Source organism: Ambystoma mexicanum, chromosome 1p (assembly GCF_040938575.1).
Source record: "Ambystoma mexicanum isolate Mex_15411 chromosome 1p, UKY_AmexF1_1, whole genome shotgun sequence".
NCBI lineage: Eukaryota > Metazoa > Chordata > Amphibia > Caudata > Ambystomatidae > Ambystoma > Ambystoma mexicanum.
The window spans coordinates 1,040,765,798-1,040,792,362 of record NC_090921.1 but is presented as its reverse complement, the minus strand read 5'-3'; the positions used below and the strand labels follow the sequence as shown (position 1 = coordinate 1,040,792,362).

General features: G+C 47.8%; 1 protein-coding gene across 1 annotated transcript in view; it reads left to right on the top strand.

The window, feature by feature from the left end:
• LDHD (lactate dehydrogenase D) overlaps positions 1-26,565 on the top strand; it is a 320,897-nt gene that overhangs the window by 83,046 nt on the left and 211,286 nt on the right. Inside the window, exon 5 of the mRNA XM_069604235.1 lies at positions 9,047-9,206. Coding sequence (XP_069460336.1) covers positions 9,047-9,206 — 160 coding nt within the window. The remainder of the gene's footprint in view (positions 1-9,046; positions 9,207-26,565) is intronic.

Below are 26,565 nucleotides of genomic sequence, written 5' to 3'. Positions count from 1 at the left end.
GAGGCTGTTGGCACTTTCCAGCCACAATAATGAACGTTTTAGTAGTTTTCCTGTGCGTTACTGTTGTTAAATGATAGGACTAGTGTTTTCTCACCTCGAGAGTAGGGTAGCTGTTCTGGTGGGCAGTAGGAAAAAGGCTGGCTTCCTTCTACATGAGAATGGTAAGCAAGGGAGACTAAGCCAGAAAAGGTCAACCTTGTATTTGTAAATTGTTGTTGACCGCTCAACATGCAGATGCCAAAAATTGATCTAGTGATTTCTTAGCAGGTGTACCACAAAAGGCATGTGATGCCTGGATGTGTTAATGTTATCCAGGGCGCAAGTCAGAATCTCAAACCCTCATCTCAAAATGGAAACCTTGATTTTCACAAATCAATTGGCAGCTCTGCAAGCATTGTAGCGTCACACAAAACATAATCTTATGAGACTAATACAGTGCACCATGAATTCAGTCGCTCCTCCATAGCTAAACCATTTTTCTGCCTTGCACAGTACCGGTGTGGACATGACACCATAGCAAGGTATCTGGTGCCAGAGAAATTGAGCCTAAGATAAGAAACCCTGATCCATAGCACCAGCTTGTAATCTGGGAATGTAGTTTAGAAGAAAATGATAACTCGCATTGTACCCTGTGAGCAACAACGAGAGAGATGTGAAGGTAAATGGAAGCAATTTAAGGACATTCTTTTAGGTACTCCTGGGGGAGTTGAAGTCCAGACTTCTAGGCCAAAACCTTTTCCATTGTGTTGCACCTGAAACTGATTTATAGTGAACATAAATAACCACAGTTCCCTTTTCACCACTTATGTAAACTTGAGGTGAAGGGAGTGGGATAAGCAGGCGCCTTACCAAGGCTACTCTTTGGAGGAGGAGAGCCTGTCAGTGTTAAGATGGATTTCTAAAATCAGCTGCTGCAGGAGGATTTTAGGAGGCCACCCTATTTATGGTAAACAGGGAAGACACTGAAAGGTTTTTGCTAACCAATCAATCAGGATAGATGGATGATCAGTCAAGGCTTAGTCACAGGAAAAGTATGAGAGTGCGCTAGGGCTACAACAAGTCCACACAGAACAATACCAACAATTCAAGGAAGTCAGTAATGTGAGGAACACATGGTGGCAACAAGTAAGACAGACACAAGTGATCACAGTTCAAGGGTGTTTATTAAACTGTATGCTGGTTGGAAAAACATCTAATCTGAACCTAAATCTAAAATGGGAGCAAGCGTCGACCATAAAATGAAAATAAGGCATCCTAGTGGCGTTGTCAAATAAAAAGGACCTATACTAAGAAACCTATTGCCAAACCTTACAATTAATACAAAAAGGGGGTGGGATGGTTTTCAAGGAAAGAAAGAAGTGTTCTTATGTAATATGCGTTAGCTTAGATTTCCCTTCCCCAGGTTTTTCGCACGGGTTAAGATGGATCTTGGAGCACAGTACACACTCAAGCCTCTCCCAGCACATGTCGGCAGTTCCGTTCCAGCTTATCAGGAGCCTCGTTGGCCAAGTCTTGTTTCTCTTGAAAGTTTCTTGCCTTCCAGGGCCTGATGTATATAACAAATAAGTTCCTTCAACAAAAATGAAATTTTGCTTCTTGGTTTCACTTTGGGTGAAGACTTCTCAACCACTGGGTCCCCCTTTTCTGGGCGCTGAACCTTCTTTACTTTCAGCCTCCCTTCTGTGGGTTCACTACGGCTTTTCCTTCGCTCACAAATCTTAATTTCTTTTTAAACATTTCTGGCAAACATCCCTCGGCCGGGTTCACTCTTGTCAACACACTGTTTCCTGGGACCTTAGATGAGCCCCTCTCGTCAGCATCCCTTGGTCGGGCTCACTATTGCCAACTTCACGTTCACTTATGTTTGCGGGATTCACTTCCCTTGTTTTCACACAATTTGACGATCAAAGTCTTTCGATTGTACATGGATTTTACTAGACCTCTTGTAATACCACTTTGACCTCTTTTGGTGGCCTTCCTACGGGGATCCACCAGAGTCTCTCGAGTTAGCACCCACGTGGTGCCGATTTCTCTCAGCGGCTGGTCTCTCTTTAAGAATTTTTACAGTTTATTCACAGTTAATTGAAACTTGGTCCAAACTTGCCACCTTGCGATTTTCACTCAACACCGCCTGGTTCTTATTGGTTCTCCCTTCGACTCACCGGCTATGATGAACCGCTTGTCTTTCAGCTTCACTGGAGTGAAGGCCGGTACCACGGTCCTGGAGCTTCCCACGTTCCTGTTTATCGGCGTAGGCTTGCCCCGTGTACCGTTCACATCTGCTGCAAGACACTTGTGCTATTGTTTGCGGTCTTATGTCCTCTTCCACGAAGTTTCTGTGGGCCTGGGACGAAAAGGGCAAGGTCGCTTCTGTCCTCGCCACCCTCAATTCCCGGCGTCTTTCTTCTTCTCTTGAACTGCTGTGCTAGGTTAGCTGTGCCTTCATGCTGTCTGTCGTGCTCGCCTGGCTCGTACTGTGCCTTGCTCCACCTTTTATCCCTGTGGGCAAGGGAAAGGGCTGTCAGGTGTGTTTGATTCTGGTCAATTGCCTGACCTTTGTATTGGGATATGTCAGGTAAATGGCTCTTGGTTAGTCCGTTCTCTGGTGTGTCATATGAAAGTGTTTGTGTCGGAAAAGGGGGTGAGGGGAGTGGCAGTGGTTTACAAAGTCCTACGTGGTAGGATGGGGAAAAGGTGTTGAAAGACGGGGGATACCGCATCTTACCCGTTAGTGTCCCACTCCCCGAGGACCCCCATCCAGGTGATCTACCCTCATTGGTCCACCCCCAGGAACAGGATCCAATAGCGATGGCCGTGTCCTGGCCACCTGGATGACCGATCCTCGGGGACTAGCTAGGGAGACACCTTTTTAGGTTTCTGACAGCAAGTATATGAAAATACAAGTATTTATTAGACCTTTCTAAACACACTAAGAATAAAACAATCATAGGTAACTACTGTCCTCAAAAACCATATATCACATATATATTGTCACAGAGTGGTCCCATCACAAAGAATCACCCCGACTCTTAGTCCAAGGTTGTTTATTGAAATATAAATGGTCAGAATAGCTTTTAGTCTTAAGGTTTTCGAGGTACTGGAATCTTTTGGAATTGGCGCTAGGGCTGGCCCTTTCTTCTCTCGGCTGCATCAGACTTGGTTCCCACTTCCCTAGCCCAGATGCCCCTTACAGGGTGTTAGGAGTTACCAGTCTTAGTATTATTATTTACTATCTGTTTTTCCTCTCTCTACACTTCAGGTGTTTGCCCCGAGTCGTCGGCTGTCTTGCTCCCTAGGGATCTTGTAACTCTTCCTTACCTATTCCTGCTTAGTATTCTCAGGAAGTAATGAGCGGTGCCTTCCTTTACCCGGTGTCCCGCTCACTTGTGCATACACTCTCTTATCTCTCCCTAGTCTCCTTTTAAGTCTTTCTATCTCTCTCTCTCTCTATCTCTCTATCTCTCTCTCTCTCTCTGTCTGTCTCTCTGTGTCTCTCTCCCTCTACTACAGACTACCACTTAATTTCTACACTTGCTACTCCTTCATACTATCCTTATTCCCGACTTTTGCCACTACCTCTATAACCAGGGGTCAAGTCCTAAAAATAAAAGTGGGGGGACTCATCAACAAACACAATGGGATGTGAAGTCACCAGAAATTAGCATATCAAGGTGAAATATGAACATTTCATTAAATTGACTTTGCATAATCACTCATATTGCACGGGACGAAAGGCACTTGTCTTTCATAAAATCAACACACACACAAAACCAAGAGAGGACATTTTCTTTTAATAGTGTTTTGAAAACGTTCAAAGTTGTGCATGTTTTAAACTCCAAGAACCAATTCAAATGTTTTCCCTGGACCATGCAGTACTGAAATGTGACATTTCACCTTTAGTTGTTCGCTATTCTTCATCAGTTTATATAGTGCAGTGGTGAAGTGTCCAGCCTGCAAACCTGAGACTGCAGTTCGAACCCCGAGTTTGGCTTTAATTTATAAATTCAAGGAAGACTTCATTGTTTCTCATTTTAGCTGTGGGGAGACTGTGTGTACCCTCGACTTTAGCCCTGTCTATAACTCAGTCTTCCCTCTCTCACACAAACACTCCACAGACCCCCTCCTTAACAATAGCCTCCGCACTCCAATTGCTCTGATCTCTCGGACATCCTCCACCACCTCCTGCCCTCACCCAACTAAGCCACACACTCTCACACACCACCTCCTTAAATACCCCATCCCCTCCCAGGATTGGGTACTTACCCTGTCCAATCACTTTCCTGGCTCCAGGGGATGGCCATAGGAGGGCTTAAAAGGCTGGTGAGCGCTCCCCATTTCCAACATGGAGCCTATATCAGCTTTTCAGGACCAAGTGTTCTCCAAAACCTCTCTGGGTACTTTTCCCATGTACCAAGCTCCATGGTGGTGCAGTGGGGCCCTGATTCATAGAGCCTTCCCTCTATTGGAACAATTCCTGGTGGGCTAGGGGGCTAATTTCATTCTCCTCTTGGGGCGACTAGTGTTGTCCCGCTCGTCGCTTCCCCTGCTTCAGGTCTGCTGGGCTGTCTCCTTTGCCGGATGGTGTTGTGGTGTTTGCGGTACCCCTTAGATTCCTGCAATCCTTCTCCACGTCCTGCTTTTGGTGGCAGGTGTTGTGCCGCTCGTGGCACCCCTTTGTTTTCTGCATACTGCTGCTCCGGCGTCTCCCTCGCAGCTGTTGTGCTGTTTTTCCTGCCTGGATGCCGCAGTCACCGCAGGTTATTAGGGGTGGGGAGGAGGCCTGCCTGCACCCAAACACCCGTATTGGGTTGGCGCCCCCCCCCCTTCCTTGACAGGCCTCAATGCTGACTCAGACACAAAATACATTTGTTTATAGAGACAATAACACATGGCAGTAGTCAACGGTTAAGTAATTAAATGCAAGAGAAAAGTTAAATTGGAGGGAATGATCACAGCCCAGTTCCCTCTGTGTTATGAACTCCAGCCCTAAGTTGTATGGGAGTTTGTGCCTTAAAATCACAAGATCCACTATGGTTTCTCCAGGGAAGGTATTTCAGAACTGATGCAGTGGTCTGTGGTGATGATTTAAACTTTCTTTAAAGTAAGGTAAGCATTTACTTCAAGTCAGCTAAACACCCCTTCTATCCTTTTACAAATGTAAGTCTTAGGACCGGATCCTTGGCTTCCTTTCGATGACCAAAGGCCAGGCCAGTGGGAATTTAGGGAGAAGGGCTCTTCACCCAATGTTACCCTGTGGGGCACAGAAGAGTACAGAAACAGGAATGTTCTCTTACCCCCTGAATCCGATTTGTCAAGGTGACACTGCAAGTCTTGTCCTTGGTTTGGATGAGAATAGTCCAGGGGTCGTGGCTGCAAAGGTTCCGGCCAACTTCTTGGAAAAAAAAAAAACGAAACGAAGAAAAGATGCAGACCTCAGTGGTACAGACCCTTCAGGACACCTCAAGGAATTTCAGAAGTATGGTCACTACGGTCAGGTGGCGACAGGCGATCTCACGGCATTGAACACAGTCAGCTCTAGCTCAGCTTCCGTTGTTGTGAGAAGGCTGGGTGGTCCATGGACGCTTCTGAAGGCTTTCAAGACATGGATCCTCAAGCAGGGGTCGAGACTGGTTGTTCTCCCGGGCCAAGGGTCGAGGGTCTTCTGAGATCTGGCAGAGGAGCAGGGCTTCACTGGGCCAATTACTGGAGTCGATGCTGGTCATCTGGTTGGAGTTGTCCTTGGGTCGTCAGCAGGCTGCTCATCTTTGTAGAAGTCTTGGTTCCAACGATGTTCTGTTGAATAGCTGCAGGAGCCCTCCTTTGTTTGTCCAAGATTTAGACTGGGGGCAGGTCCAAGCCCAAACATGGCAAGGATCTGCAACATTCAAACAGCCCAGGGTTGTCCAATCGTGGACAACCACTGGTCATTACATCCGTCCACCACAGACATTCGAGCGCCAGAAGATGTGGATGGGGACCAGAAAGTCCCAGCCTTCTCTAGCTCACACACACAAAGTCCACTTGCCAGCCAAAGTGGCAGCTTTCACCAGGGGCTACCATATATGGCATTTCCTGACCCAAGAAGGCAGAAAGAAGCGCAAAGGACCAGATGGCCAAAGTACAAGCAAAAATCTTGTGTACAGCCATTTGAGGGTGCTAGCCACCTTTTTAGTAGCCATTCGCGGTAAATGCAAAAGTGCACAAGTAAAATATCACAAAAACGGTACTGATAGACTTGGGGACGAGTCGGTTTCCCCATAAGAATAAGAAAAGCAGACAAGGGAAGCAAAGCAGAAGCTTTACTGACCTCCAAAAATCAGGAAAGGTTTGAAAATATCAAAAAAACTGCGGGTCCCAAAGGAATCTATTGAGGGAAAGTTGCTGTGGGGTGCGTGCAATCCATTATATGACCAATCAGATTACCCTGGGTCAACTCTCTTGTGGGATTCTGACCCATCTCTGTACATGGCAGAGAAGGTACATTGAACATTCCTACTCTTCTTCTTCAGCTAGAAACCTCAGTGTCATCTATGACTCTCCTCACACTTTCTCTACTTTCATCTCCAAAACTGGAACAGTAGCTTGCCTAAACCTTCTAATAATAGGAAAAATCGGGCACCTCCTTCCTTTCAACTCCGCCAAGCATCTCTTAACCACTCTTGTCTTCTCTAAACTGGACTAGTGTGCTAGCATCCTCTTTGGTCTCCCCAACTACGCTTTCTGTCCTCTCGACAAGATCGTTACATTCCCTACCAGGACTCTCTTTGAACTCCCTCACTTCACACCTAATGTCTTCTCCTGGTTCCCAAATCTATCCACTTTAAGGCACCACTGTATCTATCCTCCTCTATCCAACTGTACAAGCCTTCTCGTAATCTCTGTTCTGCCTCCTCTACTACCTTTGTGGCTCAACGCTATCCCTGTGCTTCCACTCGCTTCTGCTTCTTCTCTCTTCTTGCTCCACTTGCATGGAATTCTTTGCCCCTGGACATCCGAGAAACCGTTCACACGGATTTGTTCAAAACCAAACTAAAAGCCTACCTCCTCGCCTCCTAGTTGCTCTCTTTACCTACCTCTCATGTGCCTGAAAGCTAACATTTTTCACTCGCCTCTAACCTGCCTGTGTCCCTCACTTTCTCTACTTCCACTATAGCACTTCACCCATCATGGTCACATCCCAGGCACAGCTGGCCATACCGCCTACCTGCAATTAAAAAGTCCAATGTTTATTGTCTCATAAATTAATGTCTACTTATGTATTGTCCCCAGTGACTGTTCCGTTTACTCCCCTCCACAACCTAGTCAGAATGTCCCTCAGAGTCCACCCCATTGTAAGAAGCTCACTGCTTCCTGTCAATTCTGATTTCTTACCTATTGTTCATACTTTAGTGATCAAAAGAGCACTGTTCCTCCTGTAAGTAAATAAATAAATAAATAAATAAATGTGCATGCATGCAGAAAGGGTTCTGAAGCATGGGTTTCCGCTCCAATCCCCTCACAAATGCAGACATTCCGGGGTGATAATATTCATGCATGTATAACCGAGATCAGCATTGGTTGCCACCACATCAAAAATGGGGTCGGCTGTTGCCTCATCAAATACAATGCATCATACCTACCATGGAAAAACGGGGCACGATTCATTGTAATGAACACATCCCTGGGCATGAGAATGCCAAAGCCCGCTGGCGGGAGGATTTTCCATGCAACTGCGGGCACCACCGAGTTCCCTTGTGGGTTCCCACGCCTGTCTGAGAAATCTTCGTGCTGTTCTGCGTCGTAAGGGGTAGATGCTGAAAAAAAAGGGGAAAGAGATTTACTCTCGATTTCTTTCTGTGTGAGCCGCAATTCGAATGAGCTTTAAACAAGTAATGGGCCTTGTTAAAGAACCTTTTGCATAGTCATTCAGAGTTTTCTGCACAGCGTTTTAACGCAAGCATTGGCAATGCCAACAGGTTGGGCTTTTGAGTGGGAAAGGGATTTGCAAGTGATGGTAGCAGGTGCAAAATGGAGCATCTAATAGCAGTGCCTGGCAAATGCCTAATACTACACTAGCCAAAACGGTTTGCTTTGCCAATGCTTGTTTTTAACAGGACTTCAGTGAAGGGCATGCGTAGTGCTTATAAATTGAGTGGCTGAAGGCAGAGCTGGTATTACACCAGTAGCGTGTATACAGCGCCAATTATGTCATTAACTCTCACCAAAGGGTTTAGGTGGAGCTGTTTTGGGCAGGAACTGGATTAGAATGGCCATAGGGATTGGCATGGCCATGGGCAGTTAACAGGTGGGTAAATAACCAAGCAACACCGTCAAGCTTTGCGTCCCTCCTCATATGCCAGTTCTCCCTATCTGTACTCTAATCCAATAGTTTCGGCTTCATAATAGCCCAAACTAAAAAGAGTAATTATGCAGTCTCTTTTCATTCTAGCTGTGAAACGGGTAGTGGTGGCATTTTGAACTACACCTGGTTAAAAGTACTATTTAAATGTATTAAAACTGGCGCCACCCCAGCCCAGCAGCCAGGGGGCGCTGCCACTGCTTGCTTGTCATTATTACTCTGAATAGGTACAGCAATACACTGACTTTCTCATCTCACTCCTGATATTATTCAGGCCCCTTATGTTGCTTTCCAAATCCGTTTTGACTTGACTAATGTATTGTCTAATAAAAAAAATCCCAGGACAAGCTGCAGTGACCTTTTGTAATGTGGTCTTGTGTTAAGATACAGTGGATGTGGTAATTTTGGCAACTTCGGGTCAGCATTTCAAGACAATTAAAATGTTAGGACCCCTTGGAAAAAATATGTGTATTTGTGTAAAAGATACTGGCACCTCAGGATTGGTATTTGATTACTATTAAAATATTATCTAACTGTTGTAATCCTAACCCCCTGTACAACCTTTTGTGGGAATTATCTATTATGATTTGCCATCTCTTGGCCAGCATCGTTTTTTGGGTGGGGGGAGCAGTCCTACAAAAGTGGTGTCTGGCTTTGGATGGAGAGTATCTTGTGGTGTTGCCTGAATGCTTGCGTTTTATCCCACAGACCCAGGAGCAGACGCCTCGCTCTGCGGCATGGCAGCCACCAGCGCCTCAGGAACCAATGCAGTGCGCTATGGCACCATGCGCGAGAACGTGATCAACCTCGAGGTGGTGCTGCCAGACGGGAGTGTCTTGCACACTGCAGGCCGAGATCGGCGCTTCAGGTATGTGGAACCAACACAACATGGCTACTTCAACTCTAGCCTCCCAAACCCTCCCATTTCATTACCCTCAAAGCATGTCACTAGAGAGCCCCATATAAAGCTAGATGTGTTACTGACTCTTAAAATCTTTTAGAGATGAAGTTCTCTATACATCTCTCTATGCTGAACTCTAACCCTGCCAGGGGCTTTTTACAAAAGTGAACCCAGTGATTGATGTGGGCAATACCCATAGACAAATAGGCATATTCTATATGCATGAGCTAAGTGTCAAAATAGGCTCATTATATTGGGACTTCTATATAAATTCTATGGGCAGCAAAGGCATTCAAGTAATTCTGCTTACAGGATTGTGACCTCTTCTGCTATGCCTTTGTTCCAGGCATGGCTGGCCTTAGAGGCAGCAGCGGCCTGGGCGAATTGGCACGCCTCCCCGCACGCCCCTGGTCAACAGGGGGAGAAGGGGAAGAAGTGGGTTTGAGGTGGGCTCAGGAGCGCCACCTTTGTTTTGTCCCTCCCTGCTCCGGCACCTCGCAGGTGGTTAATCACTGGAATAGGACGCGCATGCTAATGCATGAGCGTGCTATTCCAATGAAAACCTCCTTGCTCCCGCGTCAGAGCAGGGAGGTAATCCTCATGTGAATAGGGTGCTATCAGCACCCTATGGTTATTAAATGTGACCCGCCATCGCGGGCACATTTAATAACATAAGGGCGCCTGTCGCACCTTCTCCCACAACACCAGCTCGGCGAGCCCTTTAAAGGACTCCCTTGAGCTGACGTGCCCCGGGCGATCGCCCGCCCCGCCCCGCCCTGCCGTAAGGCCGGCTCTGGTTCTAGGGTACAATCTTTGAAAAGGCATTCCTGTAGGTTAAGTGCTTTGTAGATCATAGGTGCACACGGTTGCTCTCTTTAGAAAGAAGAGATGGGACGGGACGGAGCCAGACAGGTTGAGAGCAAGCCTTGTCCTATGAGCTCTGACCTGCATCCTGATCAAGTGTCTCGCCCGCCACCCATGGAGCCCAAGTTTCCTCCGATAGGTGGAACAAGCAAGTGATTTAAACAGTCTGCGGATCCCTCCAGGTTACACAAATTATCCTACCTAATAAGCATCGCTGAGGCCCTGCTCTCCTGCGGGACACCTGAGTGCAGACCAAGTTGGCACCCGCTGCTCCTTGATGTTACGGTCAGCGGCTCGATGGGAGTTGGGTTTGCTGTGCGCGGAAGAGCTGCCCTTTGAGATGGAAGAAGGCAGGAACCAGAGCCAGGCCATATCCAACACAGGTTGCAAGGAGAATGTGGTTATTACAGATGGCAACATCTTAATACATGATAACATTTGGAGAGGGTTGTTTTTCCCTTGTGTCCCTGCAATTACTTAAACCCAGAGAACAGAAAACCTAACGAACATAACCTGACGAACGACTACCACCATATCCGTGCTTTTTACATGCACGTCACTTGAAATAGCGGCTTCCGACTTTGCCACACAGGAATCCAGCACAAAACTGAAACCATCTAGGCACTCACTGCGCTGAGACTAGACCATTGTAGTCATGTATACACTGGGGCTTCAAGTTACTCTATCAGAACATTAGAACAATTCCTGAATACAGTAGCCAGGATGATCCTGGGCATAAACAAGTAACTGCCCTATTTCCTCCTGTCCTACGGAGCCTCTGGCTCCTAATCAAGCAAAGAGTGGAATTCAAACTCTTTATATAACAGAGAGCTGTCTGACAGTCATATCCCAAATACATCACTGAAAAATGAAATGGTGCACTGTGGCCAGAAAGTAAAGGACTACCAACACTGGTTTACTATGTGTTCTGAAATCCGAACAGAAAGGCACAGGATGCTTCAGACTGGGAGCATTAGATGGATCAGCCTACCCCTAGACTTGAGCCTACAAAAATATCACTTCTTCCTAAGGAATGCCCTTATGGTTCTACTGTTTCAGACGGCTTTCCCCCATTTAGTCCTCGATTTCCGAACCATCAGTCATCCTTATCCACTGGCTCCCCGGCTCCTTCTACATGCCTCCTGCCCCCGCCACTTTAAAAGAAAAACCCTGAGGTCCCCCCTATTCTTTTCCTCTACCCCATTGCAGTCCTGCCCCTGGGGCTGTGAGGGGCTAGATGTCTCATCAGTATTCAAGTGGTTCCTCAATAATGCGCTCCCCATTGCCTCCAGTTATGGACAGCTTCCAGTCCCTGAAGACGATGGGTGCCGATGACTACATTCCATCTCATGCACTTCCTTGCCTTTGAGCAGTTTTTTTTCAGGACTGCGACCTACAGGTTGCAATGAATGTGAGCGTGCCACACCCATTTTTCCTGCCCCCACCTCTGTGCTGTCTAAAACACAAAATAGATTTATAAAAACGAGGGCCTCTAAGTTTGGCAATAATTCAGTTACTGCCACTTTTCCCACACCACCAAATTATATGTTTTGGCAGATTTATCACTGGTGGATTTACCATATCGTAATTCCGTTGGCAGTAAATCTGCCAAAACTACTATGCACTTAAAATATGGGGAATTACCATCACTTGTAATCCCGTGGTAACTCCACTGGACCAAGTGGCAGTAACAGTAAATGAATTTGGCAGTATTTCTGCAGATTTATCACCGGAATACTGAGAAACTCATAATGAAATCCAATCGCGTCTTTCCAATTACTGAGTATCTCCAACTCAAAGAAAAGTGCTGAACTAAAGTTCCATTTGGGATACAATCAAAATGAAACAACACTTCCAATTGGCTTTTACTTGCCTAATTCCTTTCCCCGCTATCCCTTGTCTACAACCCAATAAATGGGACCAATTTTCGTTGTGCGAAGCGGCCACCAATTTTTACCTCGAAGTAGACCCATCCCTGACACTACACCTTCACATTACGTGCCCACCTAATTCTGAACCTAAATCTATGGAGCCCAATTTTCTACACTGACATCCCTATGGCTCTATGACGAAGTATCGAAACCATCCTCTGCTACCATATGTAAAGGCTAGCGCAAGCAGAACAGAAAGGCTGGGAAATCCCACACCCTAATAATGGAAATAGTCAAAGTAAATGGTAATGCCTGCTTTATTAACAATCCACATAAAGCAGGGACAGAAGTAAGCACACAAACTCTCGAAAGCTTCAATACAGAACAACGAAGCATAAATGAAAACTACGTCATAGCTGACGTAATACCACAATCTTAGTTGAAAAAACCTACGGGGTTAGGGAATTGGTTAAGGGAATTGTCCACATATACAATGTGTAAGGGTTAGTCTTTTCATTGTATATAACTATCTGATGGCCCCACCTTAGACCATCCCTAACTTGATAAAGGTAAAAAAGAGATCGGGCCTCATTACAAGGCTGGCGGTAGCCAGGCCTGTAGTAAAGGCACGGCTGCCGCTGGTATCCATTTTTTTTCCGGCACCCGCAAATGGGCAATTACCGGGTCATGCCGAGTATGGTGGACCTGGTAATTGCCCATTCGCGGGTGCTGGGAATGAGGGACTTCCTGCGATGAATTGGAACACTGCTCCTGCGTAGATATAAGAGGGCGTATGTTTGCTGGCCTGTGAGTGAATTCCCTCTCAAACCCTTCTTCCCAAAGGGCTGAATGAGAATGGGACGTCGGATGCACCGGTACCATTCAGAGTGGTGCCGGTGCATCTGACGTGCTGTGCTCGCGGGTGCCGCTCTGCCCTCCAGGTCAGACCTGGCGGGCTAACAGGGTCCCGCGAGCACAGCTTGTAGTATGGCGGTCCGGGAACTACGGTACTGTCATGCTTACCGGTACTGTAGTTCCCGGACCGCCATGCTTGTAATGAGGCCCATCATCTCAACAATAGGTAATTGTCTAATGCAACATATACTGGGCGGCATCACATTGAGAGTTTTATTGGTTGGCATCTGTGTTACCAATCTTGAGCACTTGGCAAGTCATCAGCACATGAGCAAAAATAGGAGTCGGGGGAGTGAAACCAAGGAACTGGTTCTTCTAATTAAATAAAACCCTACCCCTTATTTCCTAGGCCACGAGCCAGGGCATCTAGCTTTGTACTTGGCCTTGTCGGGTTCCTCTGTTCTGGGAACTTGTGGGGAGTGGAGGCGGGTGCATATCTGTGTCTGGAGCTAATGAATAGACAGTGTCTTCCAATTATAGGTCACATGTGAGAAGAACATGTTTTGAATTAGTTTACTCAGCTTTTACTGTGATTTTGGCTCATATTAATACCGAGTGTTGTTACGTCTGTGGCCACTTAGTCGATCCGTTCTTCATACAGTACTAAGCTTCTAATTAACTGGCACCTGGCATACGGAGGCCATTTGTTCTGTACTTGATCTAAAAGAAATATTTCTCACTCTTGGGAATTATCTTCTGTTCTCTTCGGAGCTAACCAAACCTCCCGTATTTCTCGGTAAACTTGGAAAGGCTGGCTCCTATTCCACAGACTCGAAGGCCATCTCTTCTATCATCCACTTGTGGATGAGTCTGAATTTCATGGCTTTGAACGCGGATAAAACCGAGCTCCTCATTGCAGGATCAAGTCACATGTTAAAAAAACTTCCTAAGGAATACTACTTATTTACCATTGCCAATGTGTCTATTCCAGTGGCACAAAGCGTTAAGACTCTTGGCGTCAACATTGACGCTGAGCTCTCAATGCTCTTGCATGTCGCTAAAACCAGGGCAACCTGTAGCTGGAACAGGCAAATTTGCGCAATGCGTCCCTTTCTTTCTGTCAGCAACATATCCCTTCTTGCATCTGCCCTTGTTAATTCCAGGTTAGACTACTGCAATAGTCTCCTTGCATGCACGTCAGCAGTTAATATCACTTCTCTCCAGACAACCCAAAATGGTGCAGTCCGAGCAGTGATTGGTGTACCCAGGCATTCTTCTATTGCTGAAGCCAGGAAAAAACTGCACTGGTTGCCCATCAAGCATAGGGTATCCTTCGAGATACTCACTCACATTCAAATGCTTGATTAACTCTGCACCCATCTACCTGACCCAGTGCATTTATCGCTTTGTCCCTGGTCGATCACTCTGGGCCACTGAGCAGGCTATGCTTAGTAAGCCTTGCTTCCGCTCAGTCAAATTTGGCAAAACCATCTTTAGTGTCACTGCTCCTGCTCTTTGGAACTCTCTACGTCTTCACCTTGAGTTCCTACTCACTGATCAACTTAAAAAAAATCATAAGACCCATCTCTTCAACACTCCTTAGTCCTCGCTAAACTCTCTTTTGAGACTTCCGCTTCTCACTCTTCTCTTTCCATGTCACTGTCTTGTTTGTTTCATGTGCGCCGTGAGGACTCCGGGCCATTTGGCGCGTTACTAAGAATTGAAATAAATAAATAAAGGGGTTGCACAGCCACTGTCTGTCCTGCCCGGGTCTGTATTTCAGTGAATTCAGCAAGTCGAATCGCCCTGCAGCCTCAAGGCTTCCATTCACTCTAATGCAGCTTCGCAGTCCATTTTATACAGTATGCTGGTGCGGGTAAAGAAAGAGGGTCAGGATTTTTTAAAGGCCTTCTTTCTTTCATCCTACCACAGCTTGTCTTCTTACAGCACTGTGCTGGTCCAGGAAATAGTTGCGGGATTGAGAAAAAGGAGAGTAAGTGCTTTACCAAAAAGCGTGACCGAGCTTCCTCCTCTCCAGATAAGAATAGAAACTGCTTTTAGGGGGACGCCTGTCAAAACAATCCTAAAAGTTCTCCAGCATTGGATCTTTCATGGATTCACACGCTGTGAATATTTCCCGTCGTCAGGCTGGGAAACCTCAGTAACTTTAACATGGCATTTTTCTATGGAAAACTTCGACACTTAGTGTCCTATCGACGTCTTTTTGGGTGCTTTAGGCTACACCAATAGGACGTCTGGTATAAATAGCCCCGCCCCCGCGGCTTCTCTCAGATTTCGACCGTCTCCAAACTGTTGGGATCACCTCGTGTTTGCTCTCGAGTGCATTACTGTTTGTGTTCTAAACATGCTTTCGATTCTGGGCCATCATGTCCTCTATGGGCCCGAAAAAAATCGTTGCTTAGGCCTTGAGACCTGCAGCCTGAAGAACGTCTACGATGGGGATGGCCTTGCGTATTGTCTGTATTGCCTCTATCCCAATAACAACGGGGGTCCTGGGAGACTCTCTGCCAGACATGAGTCCTGGTTACAAGAGCCTTACCCGGAGTCTTTAGCTCACTATCTTTCACAGAGGAGAAATATCCTACTAAACATATCAGTCTTTGTCCTGCCCTGGGGCAGTCCAGCACCGAAATGCTAGGCAGAGAGTCCCTCGAGCGCATTACTCCCTTTGGGACGTTTATACACAGGGGTCCCAGTTGGACTCAGTCCTGGCGCCTTTGGCGCTAGGCTCATGGAGAAACATAAGCAAGACTTTTTATTATGGGCAGTAGTGCTTTTCAGGAACATTCCACGTGTGTGCAGTCCAAGTGTGGCTTTCCATCTTGAGCTGCACATGCAACTTTCCATCTATAAGCGGCACATGCAACTTCAAGGAGTGGTAGGGTGTGGCAAGCAGAACAGAATTAACGGGCGTGGCCTTAAGAGCTCAGCTATAAAAGTCAACCCAACCCCAAGGCGCACGCTTCACGTTAATCTGCATTCGCATGCAGCGTAACGCTCACCGCCGCCTGGGATAAAGCAGCACTTACCTTTGGGAATCCAGTCTCCTGCTCATACGCTTACCTCCTGAAGTCAGCATTCACCTGTATTCTTCACTGCTGAGCCTGGCGTCCATTCTTCATCCCCCAGAACGCAGGACTTCAGCTCTGGGCACCGCAGCACGACATCTTCTTCATCCTCCGGCACACAGGACTTCAGCTCTGGACACCGGAGCACGACATCTTCTTCATCCACGAAGGCGGACCCTGTAAAAGGACAAAAGGCAAGGTTAGACATTTATGAACTTTCAGTTTGAGGTCGCGCTTGCAAAATTCTTCGCGCTTATCCTTAGAAGCTCACTTACCCGGTGCCTGGACCGCCGCGGGATCCTCCGCTCCTCATCTGGTGCCACCTTGTGCTCTGTAGCTCTGCTGGGCCGCAGTCACACCTATTTGGGAGAAAAATGGACATTATTACAGAGCTGACAACCGGCTGCGAGGAAGACAATACAAATACTTCAAGACAAAGATAAAACTGAAAGACACTTACCAGAAAGGCGTGGAATAGTCGCAGCTGGACTGGACACCACGTATGAAGGACCAGTGAAGGAACTCGGTCCTCATCCCAAATGCACCCCTTCCAGAAGTAGCAGGACGGAGAGCTCACCATTATTAATCCACAGGTGATCCTTAATGGGTCGATGCATGCTCACAGAAACCACGTTATTGGAAGAAGGGTTTGAGAGGGAATTCACTCACAGGCCAGCAAACCTACGCCGTCGTATATCTACGCAGGAACAGTGTTCCAATTCATCGCAGCAGCCCACAGCCTATTTGCAGTGGGAGAAAGCAGACAGGGGGGGTTCTACTTCCTGGGACGGCTGCAACCGTGCCCCAATGTCCCCACAGAGACCAGGTGAGCGCAAAACCGCACGGGGTGCCTGCGTCAGAGGTGAGGGGAGGCAGTGGGGACTCTGGATCCATGTTGCATCAGTCTAAAGGGGCGGGTGACTCCTCTCTGGACATGCCAACACGACCAGAGAAGCCAAAGGAAGCGAGTGCTAGGCCAAAGAAGTAGGCGGCGCTGTTGCAGAGGTCCTTGCCGGCAGAGAAGGAGTAGTCAAAGGCCTGCGAGTCGTCGTCAGCTAAGCACTCGTTGAAGGACAGCCACAGATCATCCTCAGGCCGTGAGTCTTCTAAACATTGTTCCGGCGCGTCGTCCAAGCAGTCTGCTTCGCCGGAGTAAGCCAGGCCGGTGACGACCTTGGTTCCGTCAATGAAGGGGCCGGCGATGGAAGTACCTCATTCGACGGTGGTGATGCTGCCTTCTGTTCCTTCATCAACGGTGGTGATGTCTGCTCTGTCAACGACTGGGCAGGATGCCTCGTCGATGGCTGTGGCTGATGGTCTGTTGCCTACAGAGGTGCCGTGGCAGGCGGGGGCAGGCTTTGGGCCTTTGCTTCTCTTGGACATTCTACAGCAGGACCAGACACCGTATCCTGTGACTCCAGTCCGGAAGAAGAAGAAGAACATGTACCGTTGTTTTCTCCGTCTGTGTTGGACCTGCAGCCGGCACGGCTATCTATGTCGAAGGGGTTTGGGGGCTGTCCCGCCCCAGTATCCATTGGTGACTCTGCAATCTGTGCTGTCCATTCAGGTGCTAAGCACGCTGCTGTCGCTGTTGGGACAATTGGATGCAATGCTTCCTGTGGCTCTGGGTGTGGTGCCCCGACCCAAAGAGGGGGTGGATGGCCCACGGCCGGGTCACCCGGAGGGGAGGTGGATGGCCCTCGGCCGGGTCTCCCGGGGACGTCCCCTCCGGTTCGGCCGCCATTGCAGTCGCCGGTTGGTTTCAGGCCTCCCGTCGGCCATCCGGAGGAGGGTGAACCGGTTGATTCGGATCCGGATAGTGTTCCTCGTGACACGCTGTCGACTGTGTCCTTGTCGCCCAGGAGGGCTGATACGTGGGATACGGACCCTGAAGTGGATGCTCCTAGCAGTCCAGCTCAGCCGTCTCAGCCGGATGATGTTGGTGCCTTACACGCAATGATGGCGAAGGCAACGGATGAGAGGTCCAGCCGCCTCAGCTGCTCAAGGCCGGCAGTCAAAACCACAGCAATGACTGCCATATGGGCAATCAGCTAGGGGGCAGGGTGGCGTTTAATTACAACAGACCGTTGGGTGCTAGATGCAGTGCAACACGGCCACTCGTTGGAGTTTCGTCATCCGCAATTCCCTATTCCTCCTGCGAAGGTGGTGCAGCCCCATCTCCCAAGTCTTGCGGCAAGAGGTGCGTCTCATGCTGGAAAAAGGGGCAATAGAACCAGTCCCGGTTTTCGGAACAAGGCCAGGGGGTGTACTCAAAAAGCCAAATGGAAAGTGGCGCCCTATTCTCGACCTTCGGCCGTTGAACAAGAATCTGCAACGCCTGAAGTTCAAGATGCTCACGTTACAGGACGTCATTCGCTCGGTACAACCGGGGGAGTTCTTGGCGTTATTGGACCTCAAGGACGCTTAGTTCCACATCCCGATGCTGCAGAAACATTGCAAGTTCCGCCGTTTTGTGGTCAGCAACAAACATTTCCAGTTTCGGGTGCTCCCTTTTGGGCTCAAATCGGCTCCAAGGACGCTCACCAAGTTCCTCCATAGGGAGTGGCATCATGTGTATCTGTAACTGGACGACTGGTTGGTCAGAGGTATGTCTCCACAAAAGATGTCAGAATCTCTCCAGGCGTCAATGCTCCTGTTTACAGTGGCTGGGCTTTGCCGTCAACTTCGCCAAATCCTGTCTGACTCCATCCAGGGATTTGGTTTTTCTCAGTGCTCAGTTTCATACGCAGAGAAATCTGGTGCAGCTATCCGTCGAAAGAGTGGGGAAGTTGCTCTCCAATGCAGGTGAGTGGGGGCCGGGAACTGTGGTTTCAGTCCGGAGTTACATGTCTCTTCTCAGGTCCATGGCATCATATATTCCGCGCATTCCCAATTGTCGACTGTTCACGAGGCCTGTGCAGGAGTTCCTAGCGTCCAGGTAGTCGCAGAGCTGGGGTCGGACAAGGTGGTCATCTCCCGGGTTCTAGTGGAGGCCCTGAGGTGCTCGGAGAACCTCGTGCGGAGCATGCCCCTGGTGGAGCTGGACTTCCAGTTCACAATAGTGACAGACGCTTCCCAGGTGGGTTGGGGAGCTCACTTCGGACAGTTTCAGGTTCAGGGCTTTTGGTCCCTAGAAAAAGCGGTTTTGCACATCAGCGTGTTGGAGTTGAGGGCGTTGCATTGGGCTCTGAAGTCTTTCGTACCTTTCATTCAGGGTGCAGTGGTTTGTATCTTGACAGAAAACACCACAACAATGTTTTTTCTGCGCAATCAAGGTGGCACCCATTCCCGGCCTCTGTCTCGAGAGGCTCAGGTGGTTTGGCATTGGGTCATTGCTCACAGGATTCACATCACCACATTCCATTTAGCGGGTGTTCAGAATGGGCATGCGGGTGCTCTCAGCAGAGACGCAGGTCCGTTTCACAAATGGAAGCTGAAAGAGGTGCAGGTGGCACGGATCTTCAAGAATTGGGGGACTCCTCCGCTGGACTTGTTTGCCACGCCGGACACCAAGCACTGCCCTCTCTTTACCAGCAGGGTGGCTCATCTGGAATCGAAGGGCGGTGCCTTCTCGTTCCCGTGGACGGGCCTGTCCTCGTACGCATTTCCTCCCTTTCCCCTGATTCGTAAGGACGATCCAGTTGGTGCGCAAGTACCGGTGCAAAGTAATCTTGGTGGACCATGTCTGGCCCAGGCTGACTTGGTTCTCGGATCTCCTTCACCTCACAGTGGATGAGCTGCTTAGTCTGGGGTCGGATCCGGATCTGCTATCGCAGGACCACGGAAAGGTGTGGCATCACGACCCACCGTCACTTAGCCTGGCAGTGTGGCTCCTGACTGCGCCAGTTTTGGACATCTAGGGAGCCTGGAGGATTGTCGTTGGATCATGGCGGCGGCAAGGGCCCCATCTATTAATGCCTCTTACAGTAGGAAATGGACTAGGTTCTGTGCCTGGTGCAGGGAGCAGCCGGGCATCCAGCCTTTGGAGGTGTCTCCAGCCCAGATCCTTCCGTAACTTCTGCTACTGGCAAAAGGGGGCCTGGCGTTGTTGTCGATCAAGATGCATTTGGCTGCCATCTCCGGGTTCACGAGACGGCACAACTCTACTCCTCTGTTCAGTGACCAGTTGGTCAAGCATTTCCTTAAAGGAGATTTTAGGACGTTTCCCCCAGAGAAGAGGTTTGCTCCGGAATGGAGTCTCAATGTGGTGCTCTCCGCTCTCATGAAGTCGCCGTTTGAACCCATGTCGATGGCGTCATTGAAGTTCCTCTCGTGGAAGGTTGCTTTTTTGGTGGCTATTACTTCAGGCTTTGGTCATTGACCCGCCGTATCTGCGATTCATGAGGGACAAAGTGTCCTCCTAGCGACTAATCCTCACTTCATCCCTAAAGTACCGTCAGAGTTTCACAAACACTCTACTATTGCATTGCCCACTTTCTTCGCTAAGGCTACCACTCTGGCGGAGCGAGCGCTTCATTCCCTGGACGTCAAGAGGGCGTATTCAAGTCTTCAGAAAGTCGAGACAGCTGTTTGTGGCGTTCAGTCCCTCCAACAAGGGGCAGTCACTTTCCAAGCAAGAGCTTTCCATTGGGTCTTCTCTACAATTTCCTTTTGCCACGGGAAGGCTGGCAGGCCTTTGAGGGGCACTCCTAAGGCCCACTCTACGAGGTCCACAGCGTCGTCTGCAGCGCTGTCGGCAGGGATACTGCTCAGTGACATTTGCCAAGCTGCATCTTGGGCGGTGCCGAATACCTTCACCAAACACTACTGTCTGGGACAGCAGCATGTGGAAGTTATGCAGGTGGGACGGGCAGTCCCCCAATGCCTGTTTCAATAAGGTGACCCCCGCAGTTTCCAGGGTTTTTTGTTCTGTATAACGCTGGTTTGTTATCATGCATGTTGTTGGATGGGGTTCATTGTGTTGATGACTATGGCCTGGGTTATGGGGTTGGTTTGCCTGTCATGCACCTCCAGGTCGTCATACGGCTATGCAATCTAATCACAGCATGTCAATCCATGAAAGATCCAATGCTGGAGAAGAGAGCAGTTTCTTACCTGTAACTCCATTTCTCCAGCGTTGGTATCTTTCATGGATTCACATGCGCCCACCGGCCGCCCCTTCAGGCAAACCTGGGTTTGGGTTTCCTCTACTTTGGAGGTTGAAATCTGAAGGTAAGCCGCTGGGGTGGTGCTATTTATACCAGACATCCTCTTGGTGTAGCCTAAATCAACCAAAAAGACATTGATAGGACACGAAGAGTTGAAGTTTTCCATAGGAAAACGCTATGTTAAAGTTACTGAGGTTTCCCAGCCCGACGACTGCAAATATTCACAGCATGTGAATCCATGAAAGATACCAACGCTGGAGAAATTGAGTTACAGGTAAGAAACTACTCCCTTCTGCATGTGCTCAGGACGAGCAAGCAGTGGGTTCTGCTTTCTTTAAGCTCAGATCAGGGCATTGAATGAGTTGATGTCTGAAGAATTCGACGAGTTATCACCTGAACTGCTTCATCCTTCCAGTCTAGGGAGACTGGGGCATCTTCACCATGGTTGATAGCTGGCTGTTTCCTGTTTGCAGCCCCTGGATGACGGGGTGGAACCTGCCTTGAAGTTGTCCAATGCCTCTTAGTTACATTTTTCCAGTCTGTGGTGGGTTTCAGAAGGGTGAACATGGTTCTAAGCTTCTGGAAAAAAATGAAGATGTGAGCTTGATGCATATCCTATGTGCCATTAGATGGATGTAAGGCTACTGACTTTGCTGCCAGTGCTACTGTTGCAGCTTCTTGGCCTTTGCATCAAGAAACTGAAAAGTGGATGGCTTCCAGAAGAATTTGATCCTTAGAATTCCTTTCTCAGGCAAAGTATCTTTGGTTTCAACTTGAAGACTTCCTTGGCGAGCCATTGAAGGATAGGTAACATCCTCAGACATGTAAGGGTGTGCAGAAGGATTCCGCTTCTAGCTTCAGTCCAGAGAAATCACATTGGAGAAACTCGATGCCAGGAAATCAGCCACCCGCTTTGTTGACTTTTCAGCAGCCTATGAACACCGTGGACCACCGAGTGTTGTCGACCAGACTCAAAGATATGGGAATCCAATGCACAGTCCTCAATTTCTGTCAGAGCAGGTCTGGGGAAGTTTGGCCCTATGTGATCCAAAGCAGTTCCACCACCAGGGTGTGTTCCACTGGGCTCATTACTATCTCCATGGCTATTCAACACTTACATCTGTCCCCAAGTTGTACTTCTTGAAAGTTTAAATATCTCTGACATTCAATTTACCATTTCAGTGGACAATAGTGACCTCAACCTGTAGAAAATTCCTTCATGCCTTGAATATTTTCAACAGTGGATGTCAGCACCTGTGCACAACAGAAGTACAAATAGGCCTGGTCTTCCCCTCCCCATCGCATGGACGATCTGGCAAGTCTCAATGGACCCTCCTTTGCCTTTCACACATGCATGTAACCTAGCTATCATTTGTAGCAAACACCTATCCTTTATTCCTCCGATTTTGGATTTGGCCATGTCCTGCAATCTAAAACTACACATGATCAAATGCATCCTGACCGCATTGGATTTGCTGTACCAATAAATGCTGTTCCGGTTGCTGGTTTGGCGATTACTGCAACCGTCTGTACATAAGCTCAAAATAGAGAGAAATTGACAAACTACAAAACATTCATGACATATCTGCCTGTCACATCCTGGGCACAAAGCATAATCACATCACAAATGTGTTCCTTCAATAGTTATCAATCTTTAAAGACCTGTGAATCGCCTACAAGGTAGCCTTATTTAAATGCGCCAAATACATCTCCAATAAGCTCTGATTGGCCACATTAGCGTCCTTTTGTCCTTAATGTCAATTAAAAAAACATTGGGGGAAAAGACTTGTGGTTAACAGCACCAAACTCTGGAAGAAGTTACCAGTAGACTTCTTTACAGGACTGTGGTCCTCGGGCCTTACCTCTGTCCCTTAGACTCTGCCTTTTTTGGCATATAAAGTTACTCAGTCTTTGGGTTTGAAGTGCCTGCCCTTCTTTCTAGGCTGTTTTAGTTGATTGCTTAGCTTTTGTACATGTTTTCAGCAGGCTGTTCTTCTTTCAGGCAAACCCAGAATCACCACCAGGGCCTTGGTATGTCTAAATGTCAACCAGGGATCAGGCAATTAAAGATCTTTTGCAATCTCACAGTGTGTCCTGTGGCTTAAACTCTGGACAGGCTGTCAGGGTATGGCTCCGCCACCAAGCTTGGAGTCTTGGCAAGAATTTGGGACCCGATCAGCCACCGCGATGGCTGCACCTTCGCTTGGGAATCTCCTCCCCCTTATCCCTTTTCCCTTCCTCCTTACTGGTTTTCACTACCTCTATCTACTCCCACGCTTCTCTCCTCAATGTTCTCCCACACTCTGACGTGCCACTTCTCTACCGCTCTTTCATCATCTTGTCTCCTCACCTTCTCCCTTTGGATGTTCTACTTTTTCTCTCTCCACTCCTTAGTGTTCCTCTTATCCATCTCCAATGTTCGCCCTTCCTTTTCCTAACTGCTCCTCTTCAACAAACCATGTCCTTTCTCTTCACTCTCTCTGGTCTTCTCCCCTTCTCCTTGCTGATCCTCCTAACCTCTGCCTCTCCCGTCATTCTCTCTAGTCCTCTCGTCCTCCATTCTGCTTCTTTTCTCCTTCTCCACCTCCGCTCCCTCATTTGCACATTTCTGCTTTGTCACTCTGCCGTGCACTGTGCTTCACTTCACACTTCCAACCCTCAACTCCCGACACTTCTCTGCCAGTCTCCACATTTTACCCTGACAGGATTACCTGCGGGACTGCTAATTTCCTAAATGACATGACATCTGTGCATGTGGTGAGTGAGCATTGTGATTGGAGTGCTTGCTAGAGAAATGAAAACTCCCCATCGGTTGCTGTTTGGCGAGCTGGCCCATGCACAGCTCTGTGATCTGAGCGCACCTCTATGCGGCCTGCCATCTTTGATTCTCACACTTCATCATAGTGACCTCGGCCACTCTCCAGATACCATAGTTCTTTGTTGCTTGTGGTGGGTATGTCAGTAATTTCTTGCCTTACAACTGAAGAAGACCCATCTTAGTCCCATTCTGGACCTTATTGGGGCCTATTCCAAGATGCAAATGACACCACCCTTACTTCCAGAGGCTCGGGCTCTCAAATTGAGGAGGTACCTGTTCAACTTAATGCAGAAAGACAGGGCCTCCGTCAGAGACTGCTTTTGGGTACTAGTGAATATGGCAAGTTGTTTTACTCCAGCAGTACTTCTTGTCTTGGTGGTCATGTTTAATTCCTGTGCAATATGAAGTGAGGGTGGTGTGCCTTTTCATAGTGCTGTGGGCCTTCTCTCCACTGATAGTAGAAATGTTTGTTGTAATAAAGATGGACAATATGGTAGTCCAGGCCTAACTGAACAGCCAATGTGGACTAAGGTCAGAGTGCTTGCCTCATTGCAGAGTGTCTTTGTTAGAGGGAAACCTGTAGAGCAGGGTCATTCCTTCCTTTGAGGTATCCTACCTCTCTCCAAGCTCTTTCATGGCAGTTTGCACTAAGTTTGGAAGTCTGGAATTGTGGCTAGTTGCAAGCCAATGCTCTTCTTTTCCACGTTTCCAGAGGAGGGGGCCTGTGGTTAGGATTCCTTTTTGGCTCCTTGGCTTTGTCACCTGCTATATGCTGTAACCACGCTTTCCTCTCATCCCAGGCTTTTGGCTTGAGTTCTGATGGAGCAGCTCTGATGGTCCTTGTGTTGACCACCTATCCTTAGAGTGGCTGGTTTTCCCTTGGCTACTGATGAACTCAGAATGGGTCTGCCTTTTGTGTCTACGCTGTGCTCTATCCTTTCTTGGGATTTGTCAGTGACTGTTCTGCCCTGTTGTCGGCAGTGAGCTTTTAAGACATCTATACTTCACAGGCAGTTTTGCCAGACCTGATATTTTCAGAAGGAGGCTGGGCCTTGGGAGAGACCTTCAATTTCTTTGAGAGATGTTTGGATTTTGATTTAGCGTTAGCTTTCGCTGACTTGAATTGTCTGCTGTAATTGCTCTTGGGTGCTTGGAGTCTTTTAAGAATAGACTAGATACTCCTTAGAGGGTTTTCTTTGGCCCATTTGGTTAAGAAATTTCTTTGTGCTTTCTTGCGATCTGCCTTTGTGAGGATTCTTCCTATGATAGCATCTGTGGGATGTTTTTACCCATGCATCCAAGCCCTACCATCTACCATAAAACTGTGCAGTACTGGCATGGAAAACATCATGATGGCCAGAACTCCCTAGAGAGTGCACAGGGAAAACATGAAGAATAGGCTGTGACCCATTTTTGCCTATGTTGTGAGCACAGGAGGGCACTGCCTAAAACCACCATTGGGCTACACACACAGTAGCCTGAAACCATTGAGAATGTCAATGCTGATTGCCAAAAAGCAACTCAGAACTGTGGGGAATTCATTTTCTTAATCCCGAAAATGGTTGCATTACCGGTACTCACCACTATCAGAAAGCCGGCGTTTTAAAACCACCAGACTTTTGTGTAAAACTGAACAAATGAAACAAAACCAGACCAAGGAAAGACTTGCTAAGAGGTGGATACAATGTAAAACTATATTCTGAAATGACTTGAAAGAAGTAATTATTTAATGTATAGGTAAAAATTGTCAGTTTGATTTGAATGTAGAAAACTGGGAACAAAAAGTGACATTTAGCTGAAACCTGGTTTAATGAAACTGAATTCTGCCTGACAACTACCCCCGACAGGAGTTGAAACTGGATCAACAGCCACTCTTCCCAGGCCTAGCTGCATCCTGCTGCCCCTTGCCAAAAGGAGTTGACACCTCTCTGATTAGATTAGGGGTGGAGCACCTGGGAACTGGAAGGGACCGAACAATGCAACTTCCTTGACTCAGGCAAATGTTATATTGGGGGCGTCGTAAAATAGCTTCCTCTTGGGAGAAACTGGGGGGCAGCTGTGCCTCTGTGAACAAGCTGGCTTGGGGGAAGTGGATAAACCAGTTATTCCACCATGTGATGTGGGAAGCCACAACCCTTTTTGACCAGGGCATAATTTAAAAAAAGATGGATAATTCATAGTACGGACTTGTCAGAATTATATAAGTAATACCATTATTCTTGTGATTTTACGATGCACATTTTAAGAGGCGTTAGGACCCTGTGGTGTATTCTGGGGGGTTGCTAGCGGAAAATAGGGTCTTACTCCAAAGGTCTGCATGTTAAAAATCTGACACTTCATCAATTAATGTCCATACTCCTTGCGCACATGTGTGTAATTTTGGGTAAATGTCCGATATTGCCAAACCAGTTAAAAAGCGCAAAATGTTGTCATTTTTGAATGCAAGCCCCCAGGAAGATCAGAGGCGGACAAGCATGGACCATAAGGAATATATAATGTGTACATGTAATGTCAACCACTTGTGTATCTGGGAATATGTATTTGAATCAAATATAGATTTGTGGGCAAATTGACCAGGGGAGGATCCTCTGACCCATAAACAGACCTCATCATGATGACAATCCATTTCCTTCCCCCAATCATGGGAGAGGGGAGAATTGGGCCAATGACAAGTAGAGAGGGGCAGGCTTAGCTAGGCCCAGGCACACACCCATTTTCAAA